General features: G+C 37.9%; 2 protein-coding genes across 4 annotated transcripts in view; both read left to right on the top strand.

The window, feature by feature from the left end:
* The window catches only part of LOC121731569 (protein outspread), a 256,640-nt gene that overhangs the window by 163,184 nt on the left and 69,414 nt on the right, over window positions 1-24,042 (top strand). The window lies entirely within an intron of this gene.
* On the top strand, window positions 8,817-10,582 carry LOC121731573 (protein NLRC3-like). The gene has a single exon (XM_042121060.1). It carries the CDS (start codon window positions 8,863-8,865, stop codon window positions 10,579-10,581), a length of 1,719 nt encoding a protein of 572 aa, XP_041976994.1. The 5' UTR covers window positions 8,817-8,862; the 3' UTR covers window position 10,582.

The raw sequence follows: 24,042 nt of genomic DNA, 5'->3' as shown, positions 1-24,042 counted from the left end.
AGCATCTTGCGACAGCAATGCAATAGCAAACACACAGTATCTGCTGTGAAACGCCTGTTGCAAAGCTGAGCATAAGTAATAGTCCTGCTGATCGATGTTATAAAGTTACTTAGGCTGGTATAAATAGTCAGTACTCAAGATGAATCTCGGTCTCAAGACACGGTTCACCTCTGTGATTGGTTGGCTGTCAAAATTTGGTCCAATCACAGAGCCGAACCGCGTCTTGAGACCGGGTCGCATCTATTTAAAAAAATACCAGCCTTAGTTGCTGACACTTTCGTTGTTGTTAATGAAAGGTAAATGTAGGTACAATTCCTTCACAAACACACACTTTTTAAACCGCCTTGTATCACAAACTGGAATCTGGCTATCCATAAAAGCTAATGCCAATAAGAAAAACTATTTATAAAGGCTACAACACAACTTGTAAAAATTCTAGCACGGGGTCACTTAGTTGTACTTAACTTTTATAGAAGCTAGTATGATAAAAATTTAGATAAAAATATCAGAGTTTTGATATAATAGGTATTGATAATATAATAGGTATAATTTTCTGTTAAAACGAAATTGTGTGTACGACCGCTTTGATTTCCTAAGGTTTTAAATATACTTACATACTACATTTAAATAGTAATAACAACTTAATCACTTTCTTATGTAGGATACTAGGGGCCCAACTCTCATGCTTCGCAGCTCAGAACGAACTTCTTCAGTTTTTGCAGAATTTATCTGTACCAGTATCACGTGCCTAAACGTAACAAGAAACCGGCGCTTACGCACGAAAAAAAAAAATTGTGTCGTGGCCTTATAATAATATGATCATGTACAGGCTGCTGTTATAATAGACTAAATGTCACTTAAAACTCACTTACTAAAATCTGTAAAAATGAAACTTTGCAATAAAATAATTGGTAATATTAATAATATTATTATGTAAGTAGGTATAAAAATCAAAGTTTAAGCTTATTAGATACGTGTTTAGCGATACGCGGTAAGCTTATATACCTAAGAATACTTTGCATCTACACACACACGCTCACTTTTGCATGTGCCTCTGTCTCTAACTGCTTTAGTAATCACGATTAAACCGCCTAGTCCATTGAGCTGAGTTCGTCTTGAGATACTTTGAGTCCCTCTAAAGAACGTAAAATAATTTTATCATGACGTGCGAGTTACGACTCGTTAAAAATCTAATTTCTGCGCGAACAGCAACAAACGTGTACACAATTTGTTTCACCAGTCGCTGAAAAAAAATCACGCTGTATACAGATTAGAGCGTTGTCGCCATTTTGATTTTGGCGTGGTATTTTATTCATGAGCGTACACCGATACCTTTTACGGCGCGGTTATTGCGCGTACGCAGCTGTACAGTGTACGCACGAGCGAGTGAACAATTAGTATTAGTATAGTGTTAATAACTGAGATGGATGTTGAGCCTCGTGATGATGATCGTGTGATAAAGGTATGATTATGAAGTAAGAAGTACTGAAATCAGCACTGATCTAATAAGATATATGCTGAGCTGAGAAAAAACTTGTAAAAAAAGGTCTTTTGGATCCTCCATATTTTGTAAAGCTATTTCCCAAATTGCTTCGAATCCAAAGTTGGATATATGAATCATAGTATCGGTTATCTTTTTAACCGACTTACAAAAAACGAGGAGGTTATATTATGTTCGGCTGTGGATTTTTTTTGTATGTTCAATGATTACTCCGCCGTTTGTGAAGCGATTTTCGAAATTTTTGTAAGGTTTTGCCAAAACAACTGAACGGATTTGACGAATTGTATTGAAATATTCATGGAAGTCCAGGGTCCAGGGTTTATATTAAGAGGGAAGTGTAGTTCACCGGGTCGTTTGGTTAGTAATATTAGTCTGGGATCGGACGTCTTGTTAGTAACCAACTTTCGTATTTACATTGATAGGCTCTTCGATAGAGTATCGACCGATCTCGATCGACAATGCAAACCGCATCAAACCATCACAACTTTCCAACCAAATACAGTTTATCTCGAAAATAATGGCTTTCCATTTCACTCGATCAAACATCTGCGGCTGACTTAGGGCCTTATCACACCTACCGAGAGTGGCGACACATTGCTCCCGGGTAGGCACTCGGTAAGGATGTGCTCGGCCGAGGGCAGTCTCGTCATTCTACTCTACTACTAGTAGTCGAGTAGAGTACCAAGTAGACTACTAGGTACCGGGTACGGGACGGTATTATGCAATGCGATGCAATTTAAACTGGGCTTTACAAAACTGAATGTTATTATGTACATAAGAAGATACACATTGAATTGACAGACTCGCTTTGGGCTGCCTATTGCAATTAGGAATGGCTTTTTAAAAAAAAATGAGAAACGCATCGCCTCGTCGTATAAACTGACCCTTATCGTCCTTATTACAATAGCGATAAGGTCGAAAACTGATAAGCGAAAGATTTAGTTAGAAGATAATGTAATGGTACGTTGACCTCACCGGACAGGCAGCTGATATTCAATTATAGAATTTGTTACATTTAGTTCAGATTGATAAGGGCTGTGACTGTAAAGGTGGGGTTGCGACGCGGCCAGAAAAGCCGGAGCGTGTTCGGCTAAAACGATCCGGCTAACCCGGCTTCTTACATTTCGTGCAGGCGCTGGATATTACGAAAATGACTTAAGTTATTGGGTCAGGTCATGGTCATAGTCAATGTTAGGTCGTAGCGTAGGTGTGATCTTTCGGCATTCAGCTTTGCTCTACATAACCCGACCGAATTACCTTCATTTGCCTATCGAAAATAGATGAATACTGTATGCAAACTGTGAAAATCTATACTTACTAATATTATAAACGCGAAATAATGTGTCTGATGTCTGTCTGTTACTCTTGACGTCTAAACCGCTGAACTGATGTAGATACTTGAGACCCCGGAAAGGACATAGGACGCTTTTTATCCCCTACGCGTTTCGTTTGACAGCTCGAGATTGTTGCTCTATTCCGCTAGGTATATTAACTTTATGGTCAGTACCCGATGGCATCCGCGACTCCGTTGGGCCGTGCGCGGAAATTCGTAGCAGTACAATTACTGCTATGTTACTAAAATCCCCGCTTACCGTATTCTCGCATTAGCCGGCTATAATTAATCACAAAACAATAGAGTGTAAACACGAACATAAGTCAATAACAGTTGTTGGAGTACACCTGAATGCTTTCAGGTCGTGCCCTAGAACCACCAGATAAGACCCAGATTAGCCCTAACAATGTAGACAAATTCTGTTAATTAGGCGATTTCGCCAAGCCCTAGTTCGATTAGAGTGTGTATTTTATCGAAGTGTTGAAATAGCAACCATTTCTAGGCTTTCAATTACCGATTTTACTGACACAGATATTCTGGCCCTAGCGGGCGGCGTGGCGTCGGAGAATGAATCTTAATCTTAAATATAAAATTCTCGTGTCACAATGTTCGTTCTCGTACTCCTCCGAAACGGCTTGACCGATTCTCATGAAATTTTGTGAGCATATTGAGTAGGTCTGAGAATCGGCCAACATCTATTTTTCATACCCCTAAGTAATAAGGGTTGTTCACATTATTAAAAATTATTTATATGGCAAAACAACGTTTTCCGGGTCAGCTAGTATATTATATAACTGAAAGGTGACTGGCTGACTGACATAGTGATCTATCAACGCACAGCCCAAACCACTGGACGGATCGGGCTGAAATTTTGCAAGGTAGATGTTATGGCGTAGGCATCCGCTAAGAAAGGATTTTTATAATTCTACCCCCAAGGGGATAAAATAGGGGATGAAAGTTTGTATTAAACTTTGTCAATTTGAAACCGATCGGGCTGAGACTTTTATAGGTAATTAATAATAATAGTTCTTAACGCGAGCGAAGCCGCAGGCAAATGCTCATCTACAGGAAGCTTTATCAAAACAGACGAAAATCTGAAGGTTTTAGGTTGACTCAATTCGGCAGGGGACTCCTGTGGCCCGAGGCCATGAAATTTTTAATTTCAAAATTTAAAGGAACGTCGACTGATTCTAGGCTAAGGACGTTTTTAAAATTATTTCTGTTGACGAGACATGAATAGAATAACATTATATTATATTACTAATAGATCACGCCAGTAATAGCGAATTGTTAGGAAAATTGCATAGGGGATAGAGACTGACAGTTTGATAGCGGGGCAGACAGCAGTAAACACTTAACTTCAATAAAGACTGGGACTGGAACAAAATACAGTAGGAACTCCATTACTCGGAATAATTGTTGTCGTAGGCATCCAGATATTCGAAAATCCGGTATCTATAAATTATTAATACGTGAGCAAAAAACTTTGGACCCCTTTTGACGAAAAATGCGGAAACGTAGGTGCATGCAATTTAGCACAGTTTTCGTTTATATGGAGGAGTTCATCGAGCCAATATTGTTTTAAAATAATTATGATGTTATCTTATCTTATTTTAATAAATAAAACATTACACACACTACAATGTGCACACTACGATATTTTGAATGACAAGCCTATAGTAGTTCCAGAACCGGTGGTAGGCAACGTAGTTTCTTCGTTCGACTTTCAAAAAGTGTATCATGGTACCCATTTTGAATAAAAATATATTTTATATTTATTTTGTATACACACGAATACTGAAAATTATAGTCTTTTATTTATGGTTGAAGTCTGTTGTCACTAATTGTCAAATTAGGAATGGATTGTTGTTTTGTTTTTTTTTATTGAATCTGAAATAGTCAATACTTTAAACGGGGAGCAAAAAGAAGAAGAAGGTTTTTTGCTGGGAATACGAATAGTGACGTTGTGTTTTTGTATTATTTTCCTAAAATTGTGTTATTTCGGTTTTTAATGTGTAATGTTGGTAGAATATTAACCATTAAATATTCGATGTCGTGCACAAGTGTGGGCAAGTGATACAACTTCAAGAAACGTGCCATTTTGTGTTCCCTCCAAAACTCCATCGAAAGTTTTAGTAAAGGGTCTACCACTTTACTAAAACTACTGACTTGACTCGTTGACTTTACTGACTATTTTTTTAGACTTTTACTTGACTTTAGACTTGACGATCATCTGGAAAAACGACTTTAAATTTTGTAAACTTTTCACGAAAAAAAATTTTTCCCGCCATATTTTACTTGACACTGGCCATGGTTAAAAAGCCGAGCGCCATAATATGAAAAAAAAAGAAGAAGAAATTCGATATTTTGTATTTTATTAAAATAATAATAGCATTTAAACTTATAATTAAATTTAAGGTCGAATTTCGACCAATCGGGCCTTTGCATAGTGGTTTTTAACCCAAACTATCTTTAACTTCACCTGACATAAATGGTTTCTAATCTGCATAGAATATTAGATTACTAATTCTAAATATCGTGCCTGTAGACCAAGAAGTTTACATTAGGGTGTAAACTTCTTGCTGTAGACATTTGGATGTTTATTTGCCTCATACAAAGTCATACAACATCAAACTCTTTTCCGCTGCCCGAGGCAACACTTTCACTGACAAACACTATTTCTAGATTACAGACAAGCTATAAACAGAGGCTACATTAATTCCGGTTTAAATATTTGTGATTAACGTTGATTACTTTGTAACTAGCAGTAAAATATCGCCTAAAGTAACAAAATGTTATCTTTTTGCGATAGAAGTAACGCGAAGGAAAATATTAATAGCGAAAGTATCCCATTATATTATTTTACTAGATGACGCCTGCAATTCAGTTGCGCCACAATTAGTTTATCGTGAGTAAACCGTACGTTTTAACAGGATAAAATACCCTATGTCCTTTCCCAGGCCTTAAAGTATCTCTATTCCAAATTTCATCAAAGTCGGCTGAGCGGTTTTAGCCTGAAGAAGCAACAGATAGACGGAAAGGCGTCTAGGCATTTGCTATATCAGTATGGATTTTTATAAGCTCATACCGCATCATAAGATTTCTGTTATTGGATTGAATACGAGAAAACCAATTTTCAACAAATTGACAGCAATATCGAGTGATACATGAATGAAAAAAGTTCTGTGCATTTATCGATGCATAGCTCGTACAAATTACTCCACAGTCATATAATTACCATGGCATTTCCAGTAATATTTAAAGCAGAATCTCATTAAATGAAATGAACAAAACGGCACCCAGCTGTGCGTACCTTATTAAACTTTTTATAAAAAAGGGTGAAAATTTAAATCTTTGTGCATCGAAAATATAAGCGTTTAACATATTTTTATTATATTTTACAAAGTAGGTTCTTAAAAAAAAACATTAAATATATTGATCATGTTGGCGATGCGACCGCCGCCGTACTGCACTGGCAAGGTTGCAATTTTAGAAATGTAAAAAAAAGGTTAATGTCTATGTTTCTCAGGAAAAGGAAGTTATGTTTTGTCTATGGCTAAGCGACGCCTCAACTGTTTTTTCATTGTTAAAAAAGAGAATAATGTCGGCGGATAATTTTAGTTTCTAAAAGTGTATTTTGTGTGGTTTTCGTTAATATTTAAAGTGACTTTCTCGAACATCTAGAATTTTATTCTGAATTCCTCCTCCCTTAGCCTACAGATGAATAAGGATTAATCTTTGTTTAAGACGGTAAAAGTGCATAAAATATACTCTTTATTTATTTATTAACTCTTCACATGAAGCCTCTAGATGTAAGTACCCTGTAATCATGATCAAAGTCTTGAGAATATCTAAAATATGCCTAAGGCTGCACTCTGGCCCTGAACTTGTGAAAATGTAAGGTCATAGTTAAAAACACATTACAGTGTAATTAAGTTTACCGTTTTATTACACTGTCGTTCAAACGCACATGACGTTTTATTATCTTACCTAAATTTTTTTTACCGAGCCTATAACTATTTAAGGTCCGCTGCCTTTGTCTCTCATGTGTCGTTTTAGCATGCCAGAAAAAGACAGTAGACCTTGCTTAGCAATCAAAACTTCACACTGATATCCAGGATATTTTGGGTGAAAGAAATACTGAATTAAGATATTATGTGTAAGCTTTATGTTTAGTTTATGTAATAATTTACGTTAGACCTTAATAATATATTTGATTATCTCGGTATCAATAAATATTTCGTGATTACAGGATGTTAAATGTAATGGTAGATGTTTTGATTTCCGGGAGATTGATTTTAGTGATACAATTGTATAGAACACATCCGGTCGGGGGGAGATGAGAGAGACGGGGGGAAGGGAGATGCCGTTGACGTACGGAAAAGATGGCAGGCTAAAATCTATCTTCAAGAAACATTAAATGCATGATTATGGAATATTAACAGCATTTTGTACGTAACATGGAATAATAAAGAGTTTAAAACATAAGTATTGAAGTCTTAGATAATATATGGTAACTTGACAATACCAGGCTGTCACTGTCAGCCTATGACCTCGGCATCACACTATTCGTTTTCAATACAATTAAGAGCCCCCACAGACTACAGACTTTTAGTCGGCCGATAGTTTGACCGAATTGGGGCTTCAGTACATTATTATCGGCCGATACAATTAATGTGACCTTCATACATCTTCGCTATCAATCAAACTATCGGCCGACTAAAAGTCTACAGTCTGCGGGGGCTCTTAGTATACGCCCGACCACGTGGTGTGGTTGTGGTCGATGTTGTGGTACGTGTGGCCCTTAATCTTTAACAGTTACTATGCAATCAAGGAAATAGTTAATTAGTAATTAAATCTTGATGTTAAATATATATATATATATATATATATATATATATATATATATATATATATATATATATATATATATATATATATATATATATATATATCAATCAATCAATCAAAATCAATCAATCAAAAATATTTTTATTCGGAGTATTTTTTTTACAAAAACTTTACCGAACGTCGATACTACGGTGCCTACCACCTGTTCGGGAACTAACCCGGCGAGGTATATATATATATATATATATATCTTTCTTTCTTTCAAAGGTTGCCTGGAAGAAATTGCTATGTAGTAATAAGGCCGCCTTTGTGTGCTCTCGCCATTTTATGTCTTTTTATATTTTTATGCATATTGTTATTGTAACTGTGATTGTGCACAATAAAGTATTCAATCATTCATTCATCCCGGAAAAATGTACGGTTCCTACGCGACATACTAATTATGGCGCAACGGAGTTACGGGCGTCATCTAGTATTGCAGCCTTTCCCAAAGTGGGCGATAACGTCCCCTTGTGGGTGCTGAAGGTCTCAAGGGGGGCGGTGTGGACGCAGAAAAATGAGGGCGTTGTGTAGAGGCTTGGGGGGTGATTTATTTCACCTGGATGCATTTTAAATTGAAACAATAAAGGTGCTAAAACATATTTTTTTCACAAAGTGGGCAGTAGACAAAATAAGTTTGGGAACCCCTGTAGTATAATTGGAATATCGGGTATGTCGTGAGCAGCCATTAGCCGCGCAATTCCTTCCACCGGCCCATCGACGATTGTAATTAAAATGCGGACTATAAACCTGGCTGGCCATTCCTGCCCATCAAATTCTCTATTTATTGCTTCTTGGTTTGATGGTTGATTAGGTTAGAAATTAATTTATTGAGGAATGCAGGGTAAAACTAATTTGTAAGGTGATCTTCGGTTTTCATAAAAAAATAATTAAAAGATGATATATTATGTAATATGGTCGTAGTCTCGGTCGCAGTGTAGTGTTTCTGTTTAGTACAACTATTTCATCATTTTGGTCTTGACTTAGGCGTTTAATTTTTACAATTAAAAAAATATGTATCATGACAACTGTACAATTTGACTTGTGACATTCAGTCAATAAAAATCCTAAACACTGGTTTAATTTTTTAAAGATTTTTTAAAATTTCTATTATTAGTTTAAATCCTAAAATTACAACATGGACGATATATCGAATAACACACAAGATACAAATAACGTTAAAGAAATATTTGTAGCTCAGATGGACACGAGTTCAGAGGAACCTCCGATGAGCGAGTGGTCATCCCTGGAAATTGAGGTTCCTCAGGAGAATAAGAAGAAATTACTTTACGGGCAGGGGCTCTATGATCCTGGAAGCGGAGAAGTGTGTGCGAAGTACATAGCGATGTCCAGGAGCTCAATACTTCGCCATCCTTACTTCAACTACCCAGCTGTCCTGGACCCTGGTATTCAAGATGCTCTCCTGGAGCCTGAGGAGACAGTCAAATACCCCGATGATGGCCAACAAAAGTACTTGGACGTATGCAATGAAATGGGTCAGTGCCCAGTTACATCTTTTCATAGAGGCCTTCTCACGGACTCGATAAATTTGAGCTACTACTGCGTTCATCCCTATGGGGTCCGAGCGATGGCGGAGGCGTTGATCCACAATAAAACGGTGAGCAGTCTCAACTTAACCGACAACTTTTTGAATGACGACGCTTGCTACCATTTAGGAGAAATGCTCGCAACCAATAACACTCTGAAGGAACTTAATCTATCAGGCTGCAGAATAGGTCCAAGTGGAGCGAAGAGATTGTTTTCCGGCTTGATATTAAATAGCGGCCTCAAGACGCTCAATTTGAACCGAAACGCGCTGGGCGACCGTGGTGTTGAATATCTAGCTGACGTTGTAGAACGCGGCATCGACGTCGAGCGCATTTCCCTCAGTTACAACAACATAAGTGGAAAATCTGCGGGCATATTAGCTTCAGCGTTGGAGTTTAGTAATAAATTTTCTCATATCGATCTCTCGTGGAATAGCCTCTATGAACCTATTGAGGGCGCTGTCAGTTTGCTAACTCGATTAGGAGAAAGCGAGGAGTTATTAGAATTAAATTTATCTTGGAATTCTCTATATGGGGAAGAAATCGGAGCCGCCCTCGGTAAGACGTTAAACGCTTCTAATCTACGAGTACTAGACCTCAGCAATAACAGGCTAGCTAATAACGCCGTAATTAATTTGATCCAAAGTGTTAGAAAAACCAAGAATTTGGTGACGCTCGATTTATCCTATAACCCCATGGCGCCTCAAGATGCTTTTGCTGTGCTGCAAAAAATGAGGCTCAAAAAAGTAAAGATACAAAACCTATTAATGGATAACGTGGGGATAAGCGGAGCATTTCTTAAAAGGTTAAATGAAATAAAAAAATACAAATTTCGTTCTAATATGAGAGTCACTCACGGTACTATTGTCGAAGGCTACGACATTGCCGGCCCCGACATGAGAGATCTGGTTTTAAATAGAGCAGAATACTTATCGCAGCGTAAGAAGAAGTCTAAGGTTGACGTAGCCTTATTCGTGCTCGAATTGGCAAAGCAGAATATAACTATAATGGACACCAAAGATTTCACAGCGGCGCTAGAAGCTGCGCGAGTTCCCTTGGATAAGGACCTGATTGAGGAGATCTGCAACGCCTTCCCTGGGCCCAGAACGGCCAGGTCAACTTCGATAAACATACAAAATTTGACAGAATACGTTCAGAGAAAGTGGCCTGATCGCAAACTTCCTCCCACCCCTCCCCCTGAACCTGAGCTACCTCCTCCATCTTTGGTCGTAAAGAAAGGCGACAAAAAGAAGAAGGGTGCCAAGAAAGGCGTTAAAGGTGCGAAAAAAGGTGGAAAGAAGAAAAAATAGAAAACAGAATCTTTTGCTATTATCGAAACAAATAACTACAGTTGTTATATTTATGAGCTTCAAATAAATGAATGAATAAACTTGTAGATATTATTTGCAGTGCTATCACATATACCTACCATACATACCAGACTATATATACCATATACCTGTAACATAACTCCATTGCAAAGTAATACGTCGGCGATATTGTGATGTTTTCGGAGCGGTTCGTGAGAGCTGGTCCATTTGGAGTGATTTACATCGCGAAAACAAAGCCGGCTCGTGACCTGTGCCCATTGTTACACCGCGCACGTCACACCGTTCGCGCTCACGACGCCTGGTGACAGACTCATTAGCATCATAATTACGATGTGTTTGGCCAGGAGATTTAAAGGCCATGGCTAGAAATATATGCATAGCAGATTTAGGTGTAGACTACGAATAATAAATAGTTTTTATTATTGATAGGGTGTAGATGAAGAATTTATGCCTTACTAGGTGGCATGGAATTCTATAACTGTATTTTTTAGGAAAATATTTACTTATCTCAAAAACACATTCGTCTCAATACATCTTTGAGCCCTGAGCTGCGGGGCTAAAATGGTCACATTAATTAATTCCTCTCAAGTCTCAATCAATTCAGCAAATGAATTGTCAAAACTGTCAAACTGTCAAATGTCAAATCAGTACAAAAATACAGAAATGAATTGCAATAAGAGTTGCATTTTGCGATTTTAGAAAAATGAATCATATTATGATTCATATCATGATTCTACAAAGCGACCATTATAGCCCCGCTGGTAACTGACCAAAATACTTTTGCTTTAGATATATTATTTGTATAGGTCGTGTCTTCATCACAAGGTCTTTTTTTTACGGACCTAGGTACATTATGATTTAAAATGAATTATTTTAAGTGGAATTTTATCACTAAGTTGCAATTTTACAATTACTAAGTTGCAATTTTACAATACGACTAACACTGTATAAGTTACTGGAAGCCATGATTCACATAGGCATAGATTTATCGTGTAATTTAATTTTTACCATGAAGGCTCAGTATGCATGTATGAATATAAAATTATGTCGCTGGATTCGCTATGGGACGTTACTATTGTAAATGTGAATGTTTGTTAGGATGTATGTGTGTGTGTCTGACCGACGCAAACCTACAAAATATGTTTTTAAAGAAATTTGGTATGACTGTAGCTCTCTGGAGCTTACGAATGAATAATTATACACTTTCCTTGCACTTATTCCACTTTATTTTAAGATAATTATTACAAAATTGTTAAATACACGACCGGTTTCGAAAAAATCATCATCTTAAAATAAAATAATTTAAAATAGTATAATTATTTCATTGAAGATGAATTTCCACCAAGAAGTGACAGTACATTCAATATCATAGAAATATGTGGTAACTCAGAGCCTTAAGGTTCGTCATAAAAATTCGTTAAGTAATTCTTGCGACGAGGTCAGAAACATTTATCCACAATAAGGGATACATTCACTAAGCTCCAGAGAGCTACAGTCATACCAAATTTCTATAAAAATATGTTTCGTAGGTTATAAAGTGTATAATTATTTCATTGACCACATATTTCACCCCGGAAAAGAACGGTCAGAGCGAAATCTAAATTATTCTTAGGCAGTGTCGACAATGGAGACGAAATATAACGCAAAAACTAGCAATGAACGGATTCTGATAAAAAGCTTAAGCTTTATCCCGAAAAAGTGCAATGTTCCCGCAGAATTCTGTACGAAGAGCTTATTTATTCTTGGCATTGTCGACAGTGAAAACATGATGTACGTAACGCAAAAACTACAGAACAGATTTTCATAACATTCATACCTTTTATCCCAAAAAAGTACTGCACCTCTGGGATTCCTCATAGAGCCGGAGAAAAGCTAATTTATTCTCAGCTTGTGTGGAGTGGAGACGCGCGCGCACGGTAGCGTGCATCACGCAAGGCTGTCCGCTTTATTATTATTTATTGCCCTCCAATAATCCCCCCTAGATAAAACGTACATTCGAGATGTTATGTAAGATCGACAGAAATTCGACGGTACGAGTGTCGCCAAGGCCTAGCGGCTATCAGGCAAACGACGGAATAATAATTATGATGCTTTTTAAATATTAAGTTTTCCTAAACGGTCTGCTATCTTCCTCTCTAAGACGACGAGAACTTTGCTTATGAAAGTTTGTAGTATAGTTATCCTAAGAAAATTCTAAATGCAAACGATTGACTGTCTATCAGATGCATTCGATGGTAAGAAGTTGTGCGATACTTATTTAGATTTTTTTTTTGTTACAGGTAAGGCAACTGAAAATCAACCAGAATACTGCAGTAGGAGCTTATTGTAAGAGGAGGTAGGGCTTAGGAGTTAGGCCGTATAAAACGATTGCCGAGGGATATTAGTGATGTAGTTCTTCAACAATTCTTCTGGTTTTAATAGTGCCCATGGGCGACGGTTCTTGCTTTCCATCAGGTGGCCCCTTTGCTCGTTTGCCTAATTTTATAAAAAGAAGAGTTGCTTCGCCTTCCGAAATCTCCAAGTTATTTGAACTTTGGCCTTTAACGGTGATGTTTGTATTGACCGGTGCAGTGGTCAGCCGATAGAAAGTGTCGTTTCACACATTTGGAATTCTTGTGTCGTCTCTTCGCGACTTTTATTTTTATAATTCTACTAATTCTATGTTGTTTGTTTGTTTATTTATTAGATATCTACGTTTCTATGACAACATAGCCGTTGCTTAGTGGTACTTGCAAGAGCAGCGTACCGCGAGATAATAGAGATGTAAAATCTTGAACTGAGTAACTTCTCTTTCTTTCTTTCTTCTTTTCTTGGGTAGCTTTGAGGAAAGCAAGGATCTTATCTATATAACTCAATATAACACAAGTTCCCGTTGAACTGCAATCAAGCTACTACCCCAATCACAAACATTCATTTTAAATTATTAGTGACTAGTCTCCAGCCCAATAATATCACAATTTGGTCCGGTGAAGCCTGAACATCGGCACTCACGACAGCCGCCCGATATCGCAGATAGCCAGATACACACACGAGTGCGCAGGCGCCGAGTCCATTCACTATACCCGTGTACGAAACTGACACTATGTATATTTATATGTGGGAGAGCCATGCTTCGGCACGAATGGGCCGGCTCGACCGGATAAATACCACGTTCTCACAGAAAACCGGCGTGAAACAGCGCTTGCGCTGTGTTTCGCCGAGTGAGTGAGTTTACCGGAGGCCCAATTCCCTAACCCCTACCCTATTCCCTTCCCTACCCTCAACTATTCCCTTCCCTTCCCTTCCCTACCCTCCCCTATTACCCTATTCCCTCTTAAAAGGCCGGCAACGCACATGCAGCTCTTCTGATGCTGCGAGTGTCCATGGGCGACGGAAGTTGCTTTCCATCAGGTGACCCGTTTGCTCGTTTGCCCCCTTATTTCATTTAAAAAAATGTAAAATTGTGGGCAAAATCCTCATTCATGTCCATAACTTCCCAAAACTCACACGTACATATCCAATATCCATACTTCTATACTTAATGTTAAATGTGAAAATGTATCTGCCTGTCTGTTAACTCTTCACGCCCAAAACGGTTAACCAATTTAGCTTGGTATGGAGATACTTTGAATCCCGGGAAAGGACATAGGATACTTTTATCCAGGAAAAATGTACGGTTCCCGCGCGTTAACGAATTTTGGCGCAACGAAATCAATAAATCATAACAAATGTCAATAAGTAAATGCTTATAAATGTCCAAAACGCCACGGGCGTTTACTCATCTGTGATTCTATTTGGCAATAAATACTCCTAATTTATAGTATACTTATCGAAGTATTATGTTGCCAAAAACTATAACCTCCAGCTGCGTTATTAATATTACGGCACTTAAGCAATATGAAAGTATCGTGTTGCCAATAATTTTGTATCTGGGCCGGAAATTACAGAAATCAATTTATTACTTTGGTCACCTAATGGCGTATTAATAAGGCTGTCCGATATGCTTATTACAAATTAGATATCTCATATATTATGTTAAGTATGTTTATAAACATTTATAATGCTACTATCGTGTAGTTTATATTATGTTTCTTATATAATGTAACTTATGAATTATATAACATTTGTTACATAGGGCTTTTGATTCATACTTACGTACTTTGTGATAATAATATTACTGCAAAAGTCTGTCTGCCTGTTCCTCTTCGCGCTTTAACTGCTTAACCCAGCCTTGCCCTGTGGGCGCTGAGGCTGAAGGCCTAAAGGGCGGTATGGGACTCGGAAAAAAGGGAGCGTTGTGGCTTTAATTTAAAAAAACAAAGGGGGCGCGAAAAATTTCTTTTCTCACAGTGGGCGGTAGACAAACTAAGTTTGAGAACCCCTGGTTTAACCCATAAAGATGAAACCAACCCACCTTGACCACTTTTTCTTTTTTAATCTCGAAAAAAATCAGAGGCTACAATCAATACAATCAGAGGTTAGGAATTAGGTTTTTTTTTATATAGCAAACGGGTCATCTGATGGAAAGCAACTTCCGTCGCCCATGGACACTCGCAACATCAGAAGAGCTGCAGGTGCGTTGTCGGCCTTTTAAGAGGGAATACGCTCTCTTCTTGAAGGTTTGCAGATATAATAGGTAAGCTATTTTTAAAGAAAAGAGGATTTTTTTACATTTTTACTGCTCCCTTCTCGCACAGTATAGTCGGAGCTATGACTGTACAGTGAAATATGCATAATGAGTTCGAGGAAAACTTTCATTAATGCACAGGAGAAAGTGTTAATTTTCACGTTTGTGAGCTATTCGCTCAGCACATATATGACTCATATAGCTTTCATTGACTTCTGATGATACACTTCAGATGAATATGTATTAGTTTATGTCTGCGACTCCATTTGAGTTTAGATCTGGACTAATAATAATAAACAGAGGCTACGTTTTATCAGAAAAACTTCACGGCAATAGTTTTTTTTTATGAAATAAGGGGGCAAACGAGCAAATGGGTCACCTGATGGAAAGCAACTTCCGTCACCCATGGACACTCGCAGCATCAGAAGAGCTGCAAGTGCGTTGCCGGCCTTTTAAAAGAGAATAGGGTAATTGTAGGGGAGGGAAGGGAAGGGAATAGGGGAGGGTAGGGAAAGGAATAGGGTAGGAGATTGGGTCTCCGGTAAACTCACTCACTCGGCGAAACACAGCGCAAGCGCTTCGCGCCGGCTTTCTGTGAGAACGTGGTATTTCTCCGGTCGAGTCGGCCCATTCGAGCCGAAGCATGGCTCTCCCACGTATGCATTTTTCTGGGAGGATACGAAAAAGCTTTCAATAGAACGAAAAATTCATAATGTATTTTAAATGGATGGATATATTGATGTTTGTTACTCCTTCAAATAAATAAATATTTTAGGTTCTTGAAGTCTGGATAAACCCATGATAAACCTATATTAGAGGTTTGTAAAGATCCACCCCCATATACGGGAAAGGCAATCGAATCAGATCTGACTAACGGCCAAACCGGACACGTTTTGTGCATTCCCTGTATGAACTCAGTCAAATCGGCCTGCGATCAATTCGGTCGGAACGTTCGGCCTCCACATACTCGGGTGGCGAAACATTCTGGTTGAATGACCATTCTGAAATGAGGATTTCGGCATATTCTCTTCGAGAGTGACGCGTCGCCACTATACGCGGAAGAAGAAATCAATTGCGGTGTAAGTTAGTCGTGAGTGCGTGGCGCGTGCGCACAAAGCCGCCGACAGATCCTGGATTAGAAAGCGGACACCACACCATAGGAGTTTAGTGGACAGGTTTTATTGTCTGTAGAGATGATGACCGGTCGGTACTGTTGTGTAATCCTTAATTTATTTATGTAGTAGCTGTCGAATTTGTACATATTACGAGTATGGTGTCTGCAGTAGACATTTTTGATAATTTTAAATTTTAATGAACTCTATGTACTACATTTACAAAATATGCGATTTGACGTGTGTCTGTCTTTAGATCTATTACATATTAGTTTCTTTTACCCATTTAATTAAACAGCTTAAGCGATTTTGATAAAATGTATGAAGACTAAGACCCAGCCAGGAAAGGAGATTTTATCAGGAAAATTTACGAGACGCTATATGTCGACAGCGTCAGCCCCCACTATAGATAGAAAAATAACGAGACGACGAGGTGCCAGTGGTCATTGCCCTTATCCCTAAAAAAATTATCCCAGAAAGTTTTCCCTTATGGACACTCCACGCAAATCATTTTGTCGGGCGTCCCACTCCCACGGGGTACGGGATAATTCCCCGGAAGACCGCGGGTAATGGAACGCGGTGTAAGTGGTGTATGATCGCCGTTTAGGTGTGAGGTGAACGACTTGCCGACTTACACCTCTAATTCATCTATAGACTTGGTGTATACCAACCAGACCTTGGACCAGAGAAGAAATGTGGGGGAATTGATAAATCGAGGATGAGGGCTCTCACGAACTCGCATCGCATCGCAAATGTCAGCGGCAAAATTCATAATGGTGGCACTTCACATGGCATCGGTATTCGCTATTGGCTATTTGTTGCATTCGGCAAAATTATTGACGAATTCACAAACAAGCAAATAAAGGCAAATACATGGACATGGACGTCAAATACCAAACTTTTACAGTTTGATTTTGTTTACTTGCCTATTTGACTCTTTTGATGTGCGTCAAAAACCGACAAAACGGATACGTGTATTTGGTATTGGTCATATTTGTCAAATAGGCAAATAAGGCCAATGCTGTTATGATTTTTTTTTATTACATCAAGCTAATTTTTTGTGAGTAGCTTCATTTTGATAAGACGAACAACATTTTTATCTGCTAAAAATCTTGAAAGTGGTAACTGGTACCCTATTGAGCAATTTTTTTGTATATTGATAGGTTAATTATAGTTATATAATTTAAGAGTAACATTGTCCTACAAATAGAACAATCTATATTTTAGGACCGTCAAATCAGAGTATGAAATCCTTTCTATGTCTGTTAGCTACCACTTTCGGGATTTTTCGCAGATAAAAATGTTGTTCGTCTTATTTTGTTCTAGGGAACCTTGACTATAACTTTCTCAATATAATAAGTTACAGCGGTATTATGTTACCGTAATCTAGATTATTATGTAATTCCTAATAAGTAAATCAAGTATTTTTTTGCTTTTACTTTTTATGAATATTGATAATATTGTGTTTCACACTTTTTCCTTTCGACTTTAACTGTTTTCCCACACATTGTTGCATAATATTGCATTAATCTTCACATATATGACTTCTGACACAATTGTTATTTATTTAACTACGTATTTGTGTAAAGAAATCATTTCTTCGGAATTCTAGAATCACGAACACATTATTATCCCTCTAGTATTGCACACAGGTCAAACAGCGCGTGTATTGCAGATATCATCTATTATGTTTAATTATGCGAATGCGCGGGAGTTTCGGATGCGCCATCTTGTGCAATACGTCACACATCAAAATGGCGCCCATTGTTCTACCCTCACATTAGACAATATGTCTGTAGGTGCTAATCACTCGGGCGACGTGAGATGTCGTGAATATATTAAAATAAATATTGTAGCTTCAATATTTCATTTAAGTAATAATCATTTTAAATATGAATGCGAGTTTCTTACGCCGGTTCCCCCTGCGAGTTTCTCACGCCGGTTCTTCTCGCCCGGTTATTTGCAAAAATTTGCTCTGAATAAAAATTTTGAGTTTGAGTTTGAGTTCTCAATTTAATAATGAGTGATAAATGTGGGAATGAAAATTTAACAAACCAACATACTTCCAATTACCATGCTCAAAGTAGGTGTTTCCACTCTGATCTTGCTGAATATTTTAAGAAGGTTCTAACCGTCTATTATATTGTCCTGCAGAACGGATGCATGTAGTGTCACTATAGATAAAGGATCGTTTAGAGGCCATCCCTAAATACGTGATTAGTGATTACATTCAGGAAAGGCAATGCTCAATCTTCTTACTTTGGAAAGAGGGAGTCAAGGACCAAAAACAAAGGTCACAGAGTAACTCAAAAATGTCTCACCTAATTTTTTGACGCCCCCTGACACTAATGACAGGTGTAACAGAGACCATGAACTGTTGCGCAGGCGCAGCCGACCTTCGCGTCGTGGGAATGAATAGTCGCTTCATTCTGATAAAAATTACTACACCCATATCTCGCGTATTTACATAATGACTTGTAAACTTTACGATAGTGTAAGAAGGTAGTGATTCTTATCATTAGATAGTTAATTTTGTCTTACCTACTTCTTATCATGGGGTTCTTATCATCATTATCTTATCGTCAACATGTAGATTATCAAAAATTTTAGTGATGTTACAAATATGTACAAGTTTATTATCTCGCATTACAAAATGTAGTAAAATTCAATTATCAAAATATTTTGTCTATACAAATTTTGAGTTCGATAATCATAATAGCTGAAGACGGAAGATCCATGGACATCCATATACCTATACCATGATTTGTAGTTAAGTACAAGTCGATTGAAAAAAAGGTACAAGTAAAACTTTTCAATCATAGAGCTCGTAATAACAGAGGATACCGCTTGAAATGCCCACAAACGATAATTGTCTCCGGATTTCTAATCCTTCGATAATGGTAACATAAAATGTGGGATTGGTTACGGTCGGCCGCCGCGGTGGGATATTTCATATTTATTATAAGTAGTCATAGATTAAAAATCCTCCTCCCTCCTGATTGATTTGAAGTTTTTATTAACGATTTTCCAGCTGATTCGTCACGAAACCCACTTTTGTGATTGGATGTACTTGTTTATTTGTAACATATTTGAATTTAAATACTATCACTTACTACATAATAAGGCAATATAGGCTGTTAGCCCAGTAGGGTTAGTTCAGCCTTGTATGGGAAACTGAAATTAATTATAGTCAGAATTTTTTTTCTACCAGTGTTTAGAGGAGGTCACAAATAGCTTAAATTCAAAAACTTGAGCAAACCCGACGAGTGAGTTAGCCGCCATATTGGTTTGAAGGTCCAATCTTTTTTTAGCTTTACCTCCTTTATTTATTTTTTTACGAAAATGATAGAGGGACTAAATTTGTTGTAAATTTAATTTTCTACATTTTGAATTATTATTTACTGGGGTATGTAACCTGTAAATCAAGGAGGCCATAATTAATAAAATATGTGTAATGGATAAAATGATAATATAATAAATAATACATATCGTTAACCATAACATTCATGCAACCGTTACCATAATGTATTACTTGAGTGTTGTAATCATTTTGTAATGTTTATTAGCTTTATGTTGATGTACAATTATTTTACGCGTTTTGGTGGTATGTTTAAAATTATCTTTTCCTTACTAATATTACGAGATCATGACAATCGTCTTCAAGGTACATAAAATACCCCGCAAGCTCCGAAGTCCAGGGTTAAGAAATGCCATTTAATTTGCTCGTGGTGACAATGAGACAGAGCATAAAGTATTGGCGGCGATGAAGGTATGTCCATTGTCCACCGGCGGCGTATATCCTCGGAGTTTATGGGTGGCGCGACGGCATCTGTGTATATCGCCTCTGGCCGCAGCGTAATCTTTGTCGTAATTACCGGTATCGGGAGAATTAATACACGCAGGGTTGCCATGGCAAAATCAAATTCCCAAAAAATCCAAATCGAATCCTCCCAAGATATTAAATGAATTACCTACTACTGATTCTGAATGCCCATATTAATTAATGTATGACAAAAAAAATCGATAAGGATAAGACTACGGATAAGATGACAAATTTCCAGCATTTTCCCACACAATACTAGCAAAATAATTCCAATCCCCAAGTATTTTCCAATCAACTTGAAAATCTCCCCAGTTTGGAGAATTCTCTGTGAATTGGCAACCCTATACAGGAGCTCTACCGCCCAAACGCAATTTGCGTATCTGGCGGATAAGGGATCACTTTCGATGTTGATTTGTAATAGCTGGTATTGTTATTAGCCGCTATCGGCTGGCTATCCTCGGGCCGTAACAGAATCTATTATAGCTTGTATTCGAGTCAGTAACCTTTGTTCTTGTAGCATCCAGAAACCTGCTGATTACAAGACGAAATTTCTTCGTGAGACGTGAGATGGACTTGGTGTTGGTCTTAGACTTTATAGGATATGGAAGCCTTAAGAGGGCTACTCACAGACATAGATCAAGATCTATGTCTGTGGGGCTACAAAACCAAAAAATATAACATCGTCCTCCTCTCTTCACACTCACGCCCGTCTTACATATTATGCCAGGTGAAAAAGGACGACGCGAAATCATTGCCAAGTTAGTTTTACTATGAATAAAAGACGAACTATAATGATTATGAAAAAAGTATTTTGAGCAAATTTAGGTTTTATCAATGCCTTTTTAGATATTAAACAATATTAAAGAAAAGACAGCAAACTTCGAAGATCCTAGCAAAAATGTGTCTAAAACAAGGTTTTTTTAAAAAAAAAAAACTATCGAACATTTTTTCAGTAATCGTGTTTTCGTCTTGAGAATTTAATCTTCATGAACTGAAGTTGCTTGTGTAAAAAGTCAGTTTTCTAGACCCTACAGATTTTGAGATCTAGGTTTAAGTATGTAGTCACGTTAGGGTCACGTGCATTCTTAAAGGACTGACCTTCCGACCTTAAACTTCTAAAGTGTAATTAGGGTTGTGGTACTTAGGAGTAGGCTCGCCCGCGAGGGTCAAAGGATTATTGATGATGGTGATGATGTGGATAGTGATAATGATAATATTATTATTTCTGATAAGGCTGAGGCTAAAACAGCCGGATAATGAGAATAATCGCCGGAAACACCTCATCAGATATTGCCGAAGGTGGAATACACCACAGTCCACAATATTACAGCATCAGCACTTAGTATGGCCACCATAGAAAGGGTATCTGTCCATGGAAGAATTGACAAATGGATAAAAGTGACAGGTCGACAAAGACAAAGGAACAGAAAAAGTGGCAGATTTTAGAATAACTAAAATCTGACAGTTTTTCTGTTCCTTTAACTTCCCCTGGCCAGTACGGCCGTAGCAAACTTGCACGGATAACGCATACGTCTAGTTATAAATAAGACAGTAATTTTAGCATCTCGTCATGATGCGGTGAGCTCTTTAGTGCAGGGTTCCGTAATGCAATTTGTTTCGAAATTGTTTGCTTCAATCGCCATAAATCCTTAAGCCTATATCGAAGCCTATAAAGACAAAAATTCCCTTTAAATAGAGTCGATTGTAGTAGCAGATTGTGATCTCTATAATATTATTTCCTTAAGTACGATTCAAAGCCTAAGTCAAAAATTCCCTTTAAATAGAGTCGATTGTAGTAGCAGATTGTGATCTCTACATTATTGTTGTTTTAGTGATCTAATCTCAATTCTTCGAGGGAACTATGGAGTGTAGATGGAGGAGAACTATCTCTGTATGTAAAAATGCGTTAAATTAGGGTGGCGCTACAGTAGCAACAGGGTAAATTTTAAATCATTTAGCAGCTTTTATTTCAGCTATTTAGGTTATATTTTTCAAAATATATTGGTATTAACCCAGCAATTCTGTGACTCGGCTATTCGGCTAACTTCAATTTATATTTTGTCACCAACGGCTACATTCATTCCATACCCTTTGCTGCAGCTAGCGCCACTCTTGGAGGATTTTCAACTGTTATTTACTGCGTACAGCTGGACACTTTTTCAAATATCCCCCATATAAGATAGTTCTCCTCCATCTACCCTCCGTAGAGGGAACTAACCATTATTACACTTATTTGTCCCAACTTCAACGTTTCAGCAGGTTATGATAATTTCGTACGGATCCTCTCAAAGTATTACTCACGCTTATCCATTTCGTCGCACCACGTACGGTGTGGTTGGAGCGACAAGCCGGATCGTGTTGCGCACTTGTTTTTTTTGTGTCCCATAATATTGTGGTATCACCATGACAGTCGTTACGAACCCATTCATGACCACTGATGATTTTTATTCAAAGTTCTATAAACGAGAATGCAATCATGGATTTTCATTGAAGAAATTGAAACCCCAGAGCTTATTTGATAGATTTAGTCGCTATAAATGTAAAGAAAAAAAAACCTTGTATATCTAGTAGAAACGGGATTGAAGAAAAATATTGGCAGATTTTAGGGACAAACTCACAGATTTTTAAGCTACCGTCGCAAAAAACCCTTTCTATGGTCAAGCTTGTTGGAACTCTGTTATAGAACCAGGCAGACTATTATTGAATGTATTAAAAAGTATGTGATTTAGCGACATAGCCGTTAGCAAAACCAAATGATTTCTAAGCCTAACCCTATGTAATCTTAATAATTACATAGCATATACCCCATAATGTTGCGGTCGACAAAGGAAGTCTCCTACGGCGTTAGCGGCCGCTGCGGTTTCTCGGAACAATCCTCGTGCCTTAAACTCGTCTATTTTTAAAGGACCATAGACGTAATATCATATCTGGCATCCTGTCTTAGCTGATGGTCCTTCGAGGATGCTATTACCAACACTGCCACTTATTATAGCTAGCTAAATCATGTATTATCAGGTACTCCTTTCAGATTAAATTTAATCTGGTCGTAAAGGAAGAAACGATACGCTATATTATTGATGTACCATCGAGGAAACACGGACACCCGAATGGAATGAAGTTATTTATTATGTCCAAAAAACCTGTATACATAATATACACTCAAAAAATTATTTAAAAAAACGCCATCTAGTTGACGCACAGGAATACTATCAACGCCCTCTGTCCCTACCATGCAGGTACTTACTAATAAAAAGGTGTCGAGGTCAAATATCGTTCTGTCTAGCCTTCTTTACGCCAAACGCGCGATAAGGAACTAGTTCCAAAAACTTTATATTTTTATTTGGTTGCAATGACGTGTTAACAAAGTATACGCTAGATGCAGGAATATATTTCCAGCAAATTTGTGTGAGTGGGTAGTTTTTACAACATATGGAGCCATTAAGATGTATGTTGATAAGGTAACAATCGCTATCCGTCGCGATCCGGTGCGCACGCGCACGCGCCGCGCCGCACGCCGCGCCGCACGCCGCGCCGCACGCCGCGCACGCACGATCACCACGATAACTATCACTCACATACTGACACTATAATCAGTTATAATTGATTGACAAATTGCGATATAGTAAATAGACAATTGGTCTATTGAGGTAATGGTCCTGCTCTCGACCCCGAAGGCTGTACTTCTGGTAACAGGCATTCGCCGTTTGCTGTATTGAAAATATTATGTGAAGTGCGCAACTTTTATTCCATACTTCCGTGATGCTACACATATTCGCTTCACACCACGTAAGTCTGCCCCTCCTTTTACTATGGCCGTGCTAAGTACCTGAAGGACTTGTGTTTCGGGTACCAGACAACGGAAATATATTTAATACTATTATATACTATACATATATTTA

Source organism: Aricia agestis, chromosome 11 (assembly GCF_905147365.1).
Source record: "Aricia agestis chromosome 11, ilAriAges1.1, whole genome shotgun sequence".
In the NCBI taxonomy this organism is placed as follows: Eukaryota; Metazoa; Arthropoda; class Insecta; order Lepidoptera; family Lycaenidae; genus Aricia; species Aricia agestis.
Note: the sequence above shows the minus strand (reverse complement) of the source record. Positions and strands in the feature narration are given on the sequence as shown.

Coding starts and splice junctions, on each gene's coding strand:
- LOC121731573 (XM_042121060.1), top strand. CDS start 8,863: ATGGACGATATATCGAATAACACACAAGATACAAATAACGTTAAAGAA.